The sequence below is a fragment of the Pelecanus crispus genome, chromosome 2 (genome assembly GCF_030463565.1).
Source record: "Pelecanus crispus isolate bPelCri1 chromosome 2, bPelCri1.pri, whole genome shotgun sequence".
In the NCBI taxonomy this organism is placed as follows: domain Eukaryota; kingdom Metazoa; phylum Chordata; class Aves; order Pelecaniformes; family Pelecanidae; genus Pelecanus; species Pelecanus crispus.
In genome coordinates, this window is record NC_134644.1 from 160,249,270 (window position 1) to 160,265,669 (window position 16,400).

Here is a 16,400-nt window from a genome sequence, read left to right on the forward strand (position 1 = left end):
CAAGAGTAAAACACCAGTCAAAAAGTAAAATGAAAAATTTAATTGTTTTATAAAATAAGATTATGAAATTCTATATAAAAATCCAGCTTCTTAAATATGGTACATTCACTTCCTCACAGAATATTTAAATATTCAGGTCACTTACGCTATATTTTCACCGTATTTGAGTTAAAATCACTGGATAAATTAAAACATCCCTACCAAAAGATACCACAACTTATACAAATAAGACTAAGCAATAATACTTTTTTAAATACAAAATGTAAAGAAATTAATAACTCTTAGAGCATGCTACAAAATCTTGCCAGAAAAATATATGGGATCATTTTTGTTTAACTAGAAAATATACAGTGTGCTTTTCATTTCTCTTCCGAAAATTCCATCTCATACAATTTCTGTTTAACTTAATAAATATGTACAACAAAAATGTTTATTCCTCGAAGAATATAAATAGCAAATACTGTAGTAGAGCCTGGTCCGGCATTCTTTTCTCATCTAGTGACTATAGTGGGGCTTTTCAACTCTGAATGTGCAAAAATGCAGAATCAGGCTCTTAGTGTTATCAACAGGTTAATAGCTTTTACAAAAGTGATTTTATTAAAAAAAAACCCTCCAAAAACTCTGCAAAAGACTTAGAGCTATTCCAGTCAGGCATTTCTATAAATAGTAAGACATAACGTAGGGAAACAACGTTCCAGTTTAATTACTGCTGGCAGTAATTAGGGGAAAATAGTCAGTGGAGAATGAAAAATATCTTGAATTAGACACTTCTTACTTTCACTGATTTAACTTGGTTCTCTATCATTTCTAAAAAGAGTTTCTGGTATAATCTATACATCCTGAATCTGTGAAGAAACTTAATCACCTTCTTCAGACTTTGGATGGTTCGTTTTGGGAAGTGGTATGTTTTCAAGTGCTTCAGTCCATACATTAAACCTTTAATGGTGTCTTGGTCACTGTTCTTTATTCTCCACAGATTGAGAAGCTTCAGAACTTGCTCTGTAGGTTGACATAGTTTCATTGCACGCTCGATATCTTCTTTTCCCACCTTCTTGCCTGGTAAGCTTGCCATCAGTGTGTTGAGATGTTCAAAGGTGAGGTTCGGGTGGCCAATATTCTTCAAGACACTATTTTCGCAAAGATCGATATCTATAGAAAGCAAAAAGCGAGGTAAGTACAATGCATTATAACTTTACCATGGCCTGCATAAAAACTTCCAAAATTTCAAGGTGAATATTCCTTCCCAATTTTGTTTTTACTTCATTTCAAATAATTCTCTCAGCAATGCTTTTTTTAGGCTCCAATTATGAAATGCACTTAAGAATTTAATTAACTTTGCAAATACAAACAGCTCCAAATTACAGACAAACTTCATAGCAAGTATTTATCGCTGTACGCCTGTTTCATCTATGCTGCAAAATGTTCTGTGTGTGTGATAGGACTCTTAATACTTGGTTCCAGTGAATGAAAATTTTGCTCTTCTTCAGAAATGTGTAGGCAAGCTTTGCTAAAACAGTCATTTTGGGTTTTGAAGTGTTCTAGACACTTCACAGTCTGACATAAGCATACATAATAAAAAGGAGAGGGGAAAAAAAAAAACATTTCTGCAGCATTTTTCAAATCTATTCTGAGTGGACAAAAGGTCATTCGAACGTGGCAGTTCTTGATGGTGGCTTACATGAAAAGAGTTGGCCTGACTCTCATGAAAACCTTGGTGTTAACATTGCAGCACTGTTTCACCTTTGACAACTGTCTTGGCAGATTCAGCACAAAGTAAGTGGTGAATTGGCATGACAAATAGGTACTGGAAGGGAAAAAGAAGGGAAAGCCTATCTGTGTATTCCTCACACCCATGCGTCCCCGTTCTGTGAATAGATGTCCTAGTCTGAGCTGTCAATCTGCACTTCAGAGAAAACAAATCGCACACTCAGTTGCAGGCATCCAGCTCCCTTTAACCTCAACAGCCACTGCTCAGATGTAACAGTGGGAAACATTTTCCCCACTTGATCAAAATTTGTCATATGTTGTGCAGTCTCAAAAGGGGATCTTGGCTGTGACACCACACACGCTCCCAAGGGGGCTACAAGTCTGGGAAGAATTCAGTCCTCGACTGAGCAGGAGAAGCTGAATTCTCTTCCTGCTTCCCCTCGACTTCACTGTGCTTACTGCATCAATAAATCTCAGTTAAGCCCTGCAGGTCCTCCTCAGAGCGTAACATGTCACCAGGAGGTATTTGATCCCAAGCAATTTTTAAAATGCCATTTAGAAGGCTGCTTTTAATACACATGCTATCAAAATAAGGTACCTTGAATAATCTTCTTGACCATATCCTGTTCTTTGTTTTGCTGCTTCCATAATTTCAAAAGCTGGAAGGTCTGCTCTTGAGAACTGTGCCTTTGTTTAATCCTTTCGATATTTTCTGTGCTAACCTTTGTCCCAGGCAAACTGTCCGCTAGTATGTTCAGCCAGTTAGGTGTGAGCTGAGTAGGAACAGCAAACCTGAAAAGCGCCTCCTCGCACAGGGTTACATCTGAAATAAGAAAGAGAATATGTCAATTGTTCTGATCTCTGTTACTCTGCTTGTCTCTGAAAAAAAACCCAAGTAGCAAGGATGATAAGAAAAAAAATGCTTAAAAAACAAACTAAGAAGTGGTCTTTATAGTGCTGTTGCTCTCTCTGAGTTCTACTTGGTCTGACCTACAATAATTAAAACTCTACTATGGCCACCACCATAGCAGGCAGATGGCTAACTAGCTAGATATTTTTATAAAGGCTGATACATTAATTTGAACTGTAATTAAAGGTATGTTTTCAGAGCACTCTTCCTTAATATGATACATACCTATTCCACATTTTTGAGGTGCTGTATCTGTATTTTCCTGACAGACGTTGTCACGAACTGCATTTCCTTTCAATGCTATTTTGAAACCTAGTGCACTACAGTTTGTGTGCTTTAGACAGGCTGCTTTGGATGATGTTTCATTTGAGAAAAATCCTTCTGGACATCTCTTGCACACGGTGTCACTCTCAGGGGTACCTGTGGAAACAGGAAAACAATGCATCCTATATATATATAACCATAATATATATATATAAAAAAAATACACAATCTCAACTGTGAAAAAAAATACAAAAATACAAAAATAAAAGAAAATATTCCTCCCATAATTGTCATGCTTCTGCTTTTCACATTTCTGATCTATGAAGGAATCACATTTAGGAAAAAAACCCCACTTTTATTTAAAAAAAAAAAAAAGATCCTTTAAGAGAATCATGTTTCTTCTGGAGTAATAGAGTAAACAGTAGTCTTACATACACTTGTTACCAACTTTAAAATCAGCAATTACTGATTAAATCAGTAATTTAGTAAAGTAATACCTTTAAATCAGTAATTACTTGAGTCTATTCAGACATTACATGATGTCTGACCTTCATCCTTCAACTGTACAAATATTCTGTAAAATAATTAAATGGCACAAGAAGCTGCTCTAAATTGTACTCGTAATATCTGCCCAGAACCTTACTCAAATGGGTTATTTTAGTTCTAACTAAAAATATAACCCAACTAAATATCAACTGAAGACCCTCTGAAAAGTACTTTCCCTGCTCAAATATTAAATTATACAGGAATATAGAATTTCAGTAACATTTCTGAACTTTTTTCTGGGCTTGAATAAAGTATTATTTAAAGCAAAGGAAGTAGATCGTCCAATATCGCAAAAATATTTAATACACATAACATATGTTCTGCTTGGTGTTTTACTTTTATAAAGCACAGTTTTACTTCAGAATCAAATATACGATACAACAATAGAATGACAATATATGGTTCTATCACATTGACAAAGAGGAAGAAAATTAATGCATGAAGTCTGGAACAATGCAAACAGTCTAACCACCAGTGGCAGGGAAATAACAGCACCAATAAATGCTGTATATTCACTATTAATTCATCTTTATTCAGCCAACATTTAAGCAAGTGCCTGAAGTCTAAGGTCTAATATTGCATTATTGAACTTAAGCACATGCCTAAAATTCTTTGGAAATAATTGGAAATTATATTTGAATAAGAAAATGCCTCCATCTAGTGTATTTTGGAAGTATTTACAAGTGTATGCTTATTTTAATGCTAGCTTTTAAGCAGATTTTATTTATTTTGGGCATTTCCTTAGAGAAAAAGAGTATGAATCTCCAGTTTTCAACCAGCTGTGAAATAAAGAATAATACTTGCATACACCCAACCTAGCACTTCTTTCATCAGACAGCAAGTGAAAACAACGGAGAATTTTTTAGTTGTGCATCTGAAAATCAGAGACCCTGTATATTGCCAAACCCCCAAAATTCTCCGCTTTCCACAGCCAGCGCCCAACCCGCAGCAGCAGCGTCTGCCCTTGCCTTTTCTTGCACAATGTGTGCTGCCTGTGGCTCTGGGCTGTACGGAACTCCAGCCAACACCTGCACCCGAGCAGGCAGAAATCAGCTTTGCTGAGAAGTCTGAATTTTTAGCAACTTCCCCTGCTACAGACACGCTGCTGTTGTGTTCCAGCAGCGAGGAAGGGAAAGAAAGGAGAGTCCCTGCAAACGGTACGTCGTTCTGCTCAGAGCTTCCCATATGACCTTTGCGGTGCACGAGGGAAATAAACCGGGTAATCCATCAGTGTTCTCAGGGTTGAGCAGAAAGTCACCTCCCAGCTTCACCAGCTTCTTCGCTGCTTATCTGGCCGCTCTTGTTCAGGGCACAAACCGCCTGGAATCCCCCATTCTCCCCAGGCAAACGGCCGCCGCCGCCGGGGAGATAGTGCAGCCTCATAGCAGCGCTGCTTCCCCAGCACATTGCTGCTAAAAACCCTGCCACATACAGGGCCAACCGCGGCAGAGAGGAACAAAACCTTCATCGACGCTCACAAAAGGGGATTACCAAAGTAAGGTGATCTGCCCAACGTAATCATGAGCGACCGGCAGTGGGGAAACAGATTTCTAATGCTTTAAGCTTTGAATGCGACACTGGACCACACCATCTCCCTGTGTGGCAGTGCAACAATATTTTTCTACACTTAGGTTTTATTTCACCTGAATTTACATTGGTACAAAGTTCAAGGCTATCGTATGGCAGAAAGGGGGAACACAATGTGGTCCATGCTTATTAAATTCTTAGTTGATGCCTCACCTCAAAAACTATTGACACAGGGGGATGCAATTATTTTTACAATGTTTTCATTTCTTGTTTGAGGTCTGCTTGGGTTTAGCTGGTTCATTCTGATGGTCTTTTGGAAACCAACTTTCCAATAAATTACACGATTCTACAATTTATCTTCTTCCAAAGTTTGTTTCATTTTGAACTGAGGGATTCAAATTTGTCTGCCACAGTTTCACTGTGTTCGCAGGGATGCAGCAGGCTGGTTGCTCAGAGAATTTATACTTCTTTGTTTGCTTCCCAGACAGGCTTTCCGAGAACTTTGTTTCTGTCTCCTTTTGACTTGCTGCCGAGGTACGGTGGAACCTCATTGACCCAAGCCCCTGGGTATAACGATTTAGGTTAATGAAGGTTTATAATATGGAAATGTGGTAGCTGCCAGTGGAAATGTCTAGCAGTGGCAAGAGCATCAGGGTGGTGCTTAGATAACCAGTTAGTAGGGGAATAGTGAGCAGCTACAGCAGCGACATTACTCCTTACACCAAAGTTGTTCTCCAATGAGGTGTTCATAACACGAGAAAGGACTCCTGACCTGTCATTCAGCGTAGGTCTAAAAGCTACAGGCCAGCCCTGGTGTTTCTCACTGTATATACGTAATTCCTAGGGAAGTAATTCTGTAGTCTGGAGATTGGTTGCCTACGGGTTTGTGTCTGAGATGCTTTGATTTTCTGTATTCCCTTCCTCAGTGCTCTTCTCCACGCAGTTATCAATCTCCGGTACAATGGCAGTTTACAATTCTTTCAGCCTGTATTAAACACTGGAGGTAAACTGGGCCATGACATTTGCCAAATCATAAATGATGTATTCTGTTTTGAGAAAAGAACTTATTATTGGTTTAACAATTTATGTTGTCTTAAATGAAGAATACACTCCACTGAAAAACACCACTTTGCTCTGTATCCCCACCAGACATACAGCACAATGCCAGCCTGCTTGACAAAGAAACAGTTGTATGTTTGATAATAGTAACAGTTTCCCTAAAAGAGTTCCGCTTAGGATGCTGGTAATTAATTATTACCACATATTGCTGTGATGCTAGAGCTATATTAATACGGTTATAATTACACACTTGGTGTCAAACACGTAGTGTTCCTGGTGTTTGTCAAGATATACAGTTGCTTGAAACAGCAGATTTCAAAATGAAAAACATTATTATTTATCACACACACAAATACTACATTCCAGATAATGTTCCTTTAAAAGAGGCAATCCATCATGTTTCTCATTAGAGTGCAATTTGCTACATTTGCTACTGCCATTAAGTTATATATTACAGTAGGAGCAGGGTATTCCACTGAGAAATGTTGCTTTGGCTACCGTCCAAATGATGCAGACTAGGAACAGGTTCAATTGGCTTTACAATTTACTGTCCTGTAATTTCATCTGGAGCCTCTTTCCTAATCTTGTAACTGCCACGAGTCGTCGACGTGCGGCAGAGCTCTAATTAAGTCTGTGCGTATTGACAAGCGGTACATACCTGGCTGTGCAACGCCAAATCCGGGAGGACACTCCGTGTGCTTTAAACAAAACTCGAGCTCCAGGTATCTGCCTTCGACGCACTCGCAGACGCGGTTCTGCGTGCTGGTGCACTCCTGCTTGACGTACTGCAGCTCTTTGCAAACGGCGCTGCAGTACTGGCATTCATCGTTGCTGTTCCACTCGTCGGCGTAGTACTGATCCGGGCACGGGGCGCACTGCGTCGGGCTGGTGGCTGTACAGTGCTGCTTCACGTAGCTCCCAGGAGGGCACTGGTCACACAGCAGCTGACGAGACGTCCCTGGGTCGTAATGGGGATACTTGGGGGCAGAGTCGTCCTGGATGGTCCACTTAACAGAAATGTCCAAGAGCTAGCAACAGGAAAACAAAACATTGCTCGCTTTAGTTCTGGGGAGCACCGTGGTGACAAAGAAACCTACATTTTAATGAGTTTATGAGTCTAATCATGTTGCTATCTTCAAAACAATGTTTGCGTTAGAAATTTATAAAATATTAGCCAGCTTCCGGACTCTCCCATGTCTATCTTAGAATGGGAAAATTTTAAGATCTTATCCAGCAAATCTTCCCAGCGTTAAGTTCTTCCTTGTTCTTCCAGAGATGTAGAGCTTATTCTTCTCCCATTTATACTCTTTTAATATCACTGGACAATGACCTTTTTTAACCGCCTGGCACCACAGAACCTGGCATGGGGAACATGCTCGATGCACAGCGAGGTGGGGATTACACACTCCTGTGTTCTTAAGTGTTAAGTACTTCAGGTGCAAGAGAAATGGTATCTGAGCATACAAATCTGGCCAGCGTACTGCACCATTACCACAGTTACCTTCAAAGGTGATACCTTACAATACTTCTTTTTACCAGCAATGAATGGCTAGAGCAATATAGGTTACTTTTTAATGCCTTCCATTTAATCTTGCACTGAAATGCAGCAGCTCTGGGGATAAAATGTGGCAGTTACGTCAAGTATGAAGATGCAGCTTCAGACAGAGGTAAAGAATGCTGCAGTTTATGAAGGGTACATTAAGCACTTAATGGCACAGAGGCCAGGCTAATGCTTTCACTCCCTATCTAAAACCACAGGTTTAGGGCTGTTGTGAGGACCTTATTCAGTACTGGCACGTCACGACTGCTACGCTCCTGCTTCCTGCAACAGTCTGCTTTGCTGGTGTCATTTGGGACCCAGGGATCTGAGATGACCCTGTCCTTCTGCAGAGACAACCTCCATATCACATCATTTTGGTCTTGTAACTGAAAATTTGGTTCTGAGATTCCACCAGTCTATCAAAAAATAACTCTTGGGTTTAGTTCCTGTGTACCACCCTGAGCCCCACAGGGTCCACTGGCAGCTCGCTCTTCCCACTGAGAACACGGCTCTGTCCCAGCGCTGCGTGACCGACGTGCCACTTCTCTTCTAAAACTTGTACGTTTTATAAAGATGAAGTAAACTGGCTCTGAATGAAGATTTTTTCCTATGTATCCATTCAAATTATAAATCCAACTGACTTGTCTTTGTTGCTATTTTAATCCCAGTCAGCTAATAGACAGTTGCCAATTCAATTTCAAGAATGTATTTTCTTCTTTTCCAATGCAGATGTCCCCACAGTATAAGTGGAATTAACTCTTTTTATTCATTCAGACTCTATATTTCCTAAAGAGTCTTCATCTAAGGGCCTCACTTCTGCCACAGCATGGCACTTCTTAAGTGATAGTCTTATTAAGGTTGGAGAGGACAATTTAATTGTTCATTAACACAAGTTAAAGCACAAGTTGTGCATTAACACAAGTTGCAGCGTTTGCACCAAGCAATATTAGGTGCCTAAATTAGGAACTCTTACCACTTAAGAAAATATTCTTAAGAAAATTCTTAAGAATTCTTAAGAAAATATTCTTAAGAAAATATTCTTAAGTGCATTCTCCTGTTGCCTGTCTATGCAATCCACTTTTTACACAGCTCTACTTAGGCTGAAGAATGAAGTGCAGATAGTACGGGTATTCCCCACAGCCTCTTCTAGTCACCTTTGACTAAGCCCTGTAAATTGTCCAATCTGTGATTTCTATAGGTGAAGATCCCACTTTTTCTCGTGGTCTCAATGCACAGTCTCTTCCATTGTGAGAAATTCTTTATTACTCATTGAAGTTTGATGTACCGCTCCATTTTTCTTAAATGACCGGATCTGTTTCATGTGATCTATTTAACAAGAGGGTGCAGCACATTTTTTAATAGTGAATGGCTTTCCATTGATGAAAAATGCACCCACCCTTGGTAAATCTACAGCTATACTCCAGTAATAAGGAAGTCCTGGTAATCCCATTAATTGTTGAACAGTCAGGTTCTCTCCAACCTTTTTTATTCAGTAATAGATAATACAGCATCACAGAGTCCAAGACTTGCATGGACACACGCATTCCCTTCGCAAACATAACAGACTGCAACATGCAGCACAGATGCTACAAAGACAAGCATCAACCCACATTTCATGCAGACGTCTGTGGAAACCTGAGACAACACCCAACGCAGATGAAAATCTTTAACACTGATGAATACTTGAACAATACATGTGTGAAAATTATTAGGGACAGCAACCGGACATGTGGGCAGCATGTCCTTGTGCAGAAACACAGTTTTCCTTCTCTGTAATGCACAGCTCACAACGATCCCCATGCTGTCACTGCAGCAGCATCTGCTCCTCTGGGTCATGCCTCTGCCCTTGGTGACATATTTTCAGGTGCTGAATGCTTACATAGACCATTTCATGACTGTTCAACTCCCCTCTGCAACATGCAGGAGCGAGAACAACAAGATTTTCTCTATTTTCCTTACTCAACCATTTACGCTGGAAATCATATATGAGGCAAGTGAGAAGTTTTCCTGCAGGGGATGATTCAAGATTAAAGAATAATTCAAATTCAATAATCAGGGTATGAGAGCATGGGGTTTTGTAGGGAAAAATGGAGGTACTTGCTTCCTGAAGAACCTACAGCTATGTGAAGCAAGCCAATAAAAACTGAAAACAATTCAACACAATTTGGGAGGAATTGATTTAAAAAATTGAGCAAAAAAAATACTTGAACAATATGTGTGTGAGACCATGTGAAGTTTTGCCTTTGGAAGTACCAAACCACAAACTTGAGTCTGGAGGAGTGTTTTGGAAAAATATCACTATTTTTCTGCCTTTCTCTTCCATGTCTTCTATGCATCAGTTATCAACCCCTGCCACAGACAGCATATCAGGCTTTTTAGGGCATTTTTTCTGGATTGTTTTTTTCTTAGACCCAGTACAGCCATTAGTATGTTGTCAAGTACATTTCTAGACTCCAATCCCCAATACCACATTTCATAAGACTACTGAAGATCCCTTAATAATACTTAAGAGAATAGATGTGCAAGATAGTCTTCTATGCAGATTGAAAACACCTAGCACACGTAGGTATCATGAATATTAATATGCAACCTGAAAATCAGAAGTTATCCTTGAACCTACAAGTGCCAAAGCAAAAGCAATTGATTTTTCCGAAGTTTTGCAAAAATGCAGGAAGAATAGTGGAAGGTAATTAAGTATAAGTTTTACTAGTTTTACTGCAGCAACTTGCACAAACAGAATGAAAAGACTCTTCTTGTGCCCCAGCTCACAGAATAAGCTAAAGGGGAATGCCACCGAATTGTCCTTTTTCCTAGCCTAAGACACACTGAATTTGTGCTTACATTAGCAAGTTGGATCACCTGTTACAGCAGATTTGTAGAGCAAAACAGATGGTGCCGAGCACCTGACAACCACATTATGCATGATTCAGAGGGCGTATTTTGGACTAACTTCAGTCTGCTTTCACGGACTGAGCATGCATTAGGGGCTACAGTGCATCTGGTGCATCTCTGGAGTCCATCTCTGGATTTACTTTCATCAATCCAGTTTACTTTTGTAAATCCACTTTGTGCACTCCGAGTCTGCTCTGATGTGCAAACTAAAATAACAGTAAATAAGGATGACCAAGAGAGGCCCTTCAAAAGCATGTTCCCAAATCAAATTAAAATGGCAATTAAATGCATTTTATGTCATTCCTGACATTTCATCTCCTAAACTATGCTATGACCAACTCGGCAGCAGATTCTCAGCCACATAAAACCTCTGACTGACCTGAATGCCCATACTTAAGGTGGGCTATGTACTAAACACCCGAATCTCTTCTGTAAGAAATAGCACTATTTGAGCACATGAAAATGCCATGATCAGAACTTACTAGTTCTGAACGCTGGTCTTCCCAAAAGCTTCACAGAAAGCAGGATTTCTCCTATAATCATGCTGGCACTGGCCTGTTTTGTTCTTGCTGGAGAAGGTGGCATGTTCCAGTTTGAAAGGAGGAAGAAACTAGAAGTCTGGCTTCCGTTCACTGGAATCAGAAGTAGGGGCAATGAGCATGTTCAGCCTTTAACCCTTAAGAAACCCAAGCTGGAGTCTATCACTGCTACACTTGGCCAAAGTCATGGATTTGTCATTCAGAAGATTGTGTAAAATTCTGTTCATCCTTGTTTAGGAAAGGTTAATTCAGCCTGGAAGGGGTACAGAGAAAGTTTAGAAGGAAATGGAGAGCTTCATCTTGAAAAGGATCGCGACTTGTTTGATAGCTAGGCAAGTCAAAACAGTACCTATAGATTTAGTACAGATAGACAGTGAACATATGAAGGGAGAACTTTCCCCATTAAAGGATAATGCTGGCATTATTCCTCTCGTCAGAGGAAGTTTGGGAACAGCCTTTTACTGAGAGGCAGGTGCAAGAAACCCAAGTAGTTTAAATATAGCTCTCAATGCATTTCTGAAAGCAAATATGCCATTTGGTTTCCGGGAAGAGCTGGGGAACAGACTGAAAAGATCTAGGCAGTTTCTTTCAGTTTTAAACCCTAAGCAAATCCTTTATATCCCAACACCGATGGAAGCCAATGATACTCCGTATCTTGTTCATCTCAACAAACTAATTGTTAGTCTGATTCAGAGTGCACTCAATTGCAAACAGTTTTCCTAGGGCATTTCCTAATGCAAGCCTCAATTTAAAAAAAACAATACCAAAGGCTGGGGTTTTTTTGTTCTATGAGTATGAAATGCTATCAGAAACAAAGTAATTACAACAAACCAAAACTAAAACAAAATCTGGTATCATTAACTACATCTGTCAACCTACTGGGTGAAATTCAGTTCTAGTGTCACGGGCTCTGTTCTGAAAGGACTGAAAAACTCAGTTCTCATCCATGTCCGTGGGCCAAATCCTGGGTACCTCTCGGGAGGGCTGTCTCTGTGTGAGGAATTGGGATGAACTGTAAATACGGAAATACAAGTCTAGTGTAAGTCAGTGTCATGCAAGTCAATACTGAGAACTTATTCAAAATGAGTTACCCAAGGTTAAAAAGCAATTCTTTGATTGTGTCACTCAACACATTAGGCCTGAAGCTATATTTTTCCATACCACCTTTATGTCAGCATACACAACGCTAACATAAAAGACCTGTGCAGTCCATTTATTTGAGCTCTTAGAAGACGCTTTTGAAAGAGAAATAATGTGATTGTAAAATTTCATTTCAGATCTTGGGCATGAAAAAGGTACACACCCTTTTCTTTCATCTTTAAATGTAAGGCAAAGAGCTGCTTGCTTTTTCTTGTTGAATTAAAATGAACTGGAAGACAAAGCACATAAAGCAAAAATCCTTCAAGCATCATCCCCTTAAATCACTGCTTTGTGAGAGAAAAGAAAGCGGCTTTTCAGCATATGAAAATATTATTATATAGCTTGGCTTTGTGGTTTTGGGTTGTAGACCAAAGGAGAATGCTTAATTTGCTGAGAAAGATAAATCTGTTTCTGTTTTGCATTCCACAACTATTATGAAGCATATTTTCCTGCGTGATAAATAATCATTCAAGGCATCTGTCAGATTACTCCTAGTGTTTGCGTTGGGTTCAAAGTAAAACCTCAGAACTCTCCTACTTTGCTTTCTACACAAAGTATTTGGACAAAGCTAAGGCAGGAGGCCTTCACTTACCCTCAGCCCTTAGGCAGAATGCCTCACTGAAGTCACGCACACATCCCAGAGAAATCCCTGTGGCAAAATATAGCACTGAATGGTATTAACGAGGTCCTCCTAATCAATAGCTTATCAAATCAACACAGTATCTCTAGATTCAGTGCATTACACTGTCATGCTGGATCAGATTTACAGCCGTCTACTGCAAATAACCACTGCAAAATATTTGTCATCTAGGGAAAAATGACTCCCGTCCATCTGGGAGATACTCAGCTCTCATCCTCCTCACCTTACTGTTCTGGGGGCCCCCGCGCAATCACCGAATGTAACCTTTTCGGGCCAACAGCTACGCAGCACTGCTTACCCCGTGGGTTGCTGCAGGCTCACTGAGAGCACAGCCCAGGCAAAGCACCTTTCGGCAGACCACAGCTGAGCGTCAGGAACGCAACAAAAGCTAAGATGAAGTCGTTTCCGCTGGTTTGAGTGTAGCTTACAAAGCTTTTCCACTATTCTGCCAACTAGTTCAATGCAATCCACTCACTTTGGACAAACGGGGCCTACTTTAGTGTGGAAGATGCTTTATAAAGTGGAGGCTGCTCTTTTACATAAGGAATGTAACTAGTGACTCACCTGCATTCGAAGCTGAGGCTATCAACCACTGTCTTCATTCCTCTGTCCGTAAAGCAGTATGTCAACAATTCAAATCTCGCAGAGACTTTGTAAAGCACCATTAGTTGTCATTCACAAAGCAATTTAGGGGTCTAAACTATTGTTTCATTTTCAGTGGTAGGAAAATGACATTCAGCTGAAGAGCAGTTTTGCATCTTATCAAAGAAATGTTAAATTGAAAGTCTTCGTTTACAAGTTACGTTTGCCTGGAAGCTTGTGGAGGGAGAAAGCAGAAAAGTCTAACTAGCTACTCACCAAAAGATGCGTCTTATCCATAACTCATATTTTGCAACATTATTCACCAGAGTGACAGCAAGATTTGAAGATAATCCAGACCTGGGATGTTACCACCATGACTACAGTCTGCCTTTGCACTGAACAGAATCACTAACAACTTGACCATCTAGCTCTAGAGAAACAGTTATGTCCAGTATTATGTGCAAACAGGTGTTTTTCTCCAGGAAGACCATCAGAGTAGTAAATCTACTAGCTTAAAAGTTAAATACAGAAGGAACAAAATTAAAGTTTCTGTGAGATTTGAACAGTGGGTGTTATTTAAATTGTGACAATATCTTTTAAAAATTCTTCTGGTAACCTTGGTATTTTATTTTTAACCAACACACATGCAGACAGACAGAAAGTAAGTCAGACAGAAAGATAACTCCTACCCTCGCGGGCTGCAAAGCCACTGCTGCCTACACACAGCAAACCCAACAGGCTGGCCAGAAAAAGCTTGTCACATGCGCCCAGAGATCCAAAATAGAGAAAGGTCAAGTTTAAGGGTCAAGATAGTTACGTGACAAGTAATGAGATCCAGCTCTGGGGAATTTCTTTCAATTCAGTCCAATTTCATAATGCTTGTCTGTTTGTAAGCAGTTTTAGTGTTCCAGCAAACAACACGTACATGCATGCACCACCACAGCAGGTCCCCTTTCTGAAACCTTAGCAAAGAGGCCAAGGCTGAAAGAACATCATGTCCAAAGAGTCTTTTTTACATATGGTGTCTCCAAACTTAAGTTTAAGGTATGTGAGCCAAACACACACAACTTTGAACTGCTGTTGCTCCTCTTACACGTGTTCTTATAAAACGGGTACTAAAACTATGTCTGAGCTCTAGCACATCTGACAGTACTTAAACTTCACTGACAGACTTCACAATTAACTTTAAACAAATTACTTTTAAATAATAATAATAAAAAAAGAGTTGAATGATGAAGCTCCGTCGTATGTACTCCTGCCACTGAGGTATTTCAGCTCTGAGATTCATCTGCCAGCAAATTATGCTGAACTTCACCAAACGCTATTACTTTATGGGAGAACATGAACAGGCACATTACATTTAATCAAAATGAAAATACTGATGTGATTGTTTTATGACAGCCACAGATAAGAAGCCAAGCTGATTACAGGCTATTGCTGAAATTCCCAGATTAACTTCCTGTGCTTTCATATAGACAAAGAAGGCACAACAGCATACACGAGATGAAAAAGTTGTCCTGCGTTTCAATTTGCTGACCACGAGCCTGACAATTTTTGCTTCCCTTGCACCATTAATTACTTTGGTTTGTTTCTCAAAAAGCTCTTTCAGAAAGTTGTACAGAGAGTAATAAACATGCATTACTCATCGGATCCTGGAAATCTCCTTGCATTTATAAAAAGCTTTCAAAATAAATGGATCTCAGTTCTAATGCTCTGCCACAACATTAATGCCACTGTACTCACCAAAACAACGCAGGAACAAGTTACCACGCAGGCATGCATAACAGCCTGCTCTGAATATTAGTTTTTAACACTTTTCTTTGAATGTTTTCTTATCCAAAAGATGAATAGCCTCCAAATAGATGTTACACAGTATCTGCCTGTCTGCAGGTTTTAATTAATCTGACTTCATATACAATTCCATACGGCTAAATGGATTAAATGACATTTTGAAAGATTTATTGCACTGCTGACATCTCTAAATTTGCATCTGGATGTATCCTGCTAAATCACCAAGTAAACAAAAACTTATTAAAGCAGGGGCTTATACCAGATTTAATAACACAACTTTTTCTGTAATAGCTACTGACACAGCTACTAATTCATCACTTTCTTGCAATGAAGCTGAATTTTCTAAGCCAAAACAAGCACCACATGCTTGTGCTTCTTTCTGGAGTTCACAGTGGTTTTCCCGGGTAAGAAAGCCAGCGCAGTATCTCAGATACTGCCCAGTGCCACTGTAGCAACGATTACAGACACAGGCAGGGATGGAGCTTTTGTAAATCAAAACCAAACATCCCAGCCTACAGTTTCTAAATTAATTCCTAGATACAGTGTTCTGTGTCAGCCCGGTATGATGAAGCCTTACAAAAGGAGAGAGGAGGATAGGAAAAAAAGGCAAAAGAAAAGCAAATCGTGCCACTACCTTAAGAATGGGATGAAAATCCCTGCTGCCTCCCTGGAGCTGGATGTGTCCATCACACTCCAAACCTCACCAGGAAAGCTCAGCGTGATGAAACGAAAAGGATTTACCAAGAAGACGGAGAGAAGGCAAAAAAAAAAAACAAACCCAAAACAAAAAAACCCACCACAAACAAACAAACAAAAAACCAAACAAAAAACCCCAGAAGAAAAGCTGTATGTCTTTACAGGCGGATCTCTGAAGCTGTAATGCATCTTAAAGCCTATCTACCTCTCTGAAGAGACTTACCACAAGCGTGCAGCACAGGAACTTGTTCATTGTGGTCGGTGGAAGAAACCTCAGCGAGCTGGGAAATCAGGCAGAGAGTCAGCTCCCGCTCCAGTCTCCTAGCAGCCTGCTTACATCCCCCAACATTAAAGACACGATATATATATAGTCCCGGTGTAACAGGAAGCTTTGGCTCAGCTTTGATCACTCATTCCCTACCATGACCAAACTTCTCTCTCTCTCTCTCTCTCTCTTCCCCTCTTTTTTTTTTTTTTTTAAGGAACCTGTAAAACTTGATGACTTAATGGAACCCTTTGAGTGCTCTAACCACAGACTGGAAAATGCAGGAGGGAGTGTCAGGGGCT

General features: G+C 40.0%; 1 protein-coding gene across 1 annotated transcript; it reads right to left on the bottom strand.

Moving 5' to 3' along the window:
- Positions 1 to 760: 760 nt before the first annotated feature.
- Positions 761 to 16,172, bottom strand: TNFRSF11B (TNF receptor superfamily member 11b). Its single transcript, XM_075706291.1, is given in 7 exon segments — positions 761 to 1,149; positions 2,306 to 2,530; positions 2,843 to 3,037; positions 6,672 to 7,041; positions 16,057 to 16,116; positions 16,118 to 16,135; positions 16,137 to 16,172. Coding segments are annotated over 7 exon segments (1,293 nt in total).
- Positions 16,173 to 16,400: the final 228 nt, after the last annotated feature.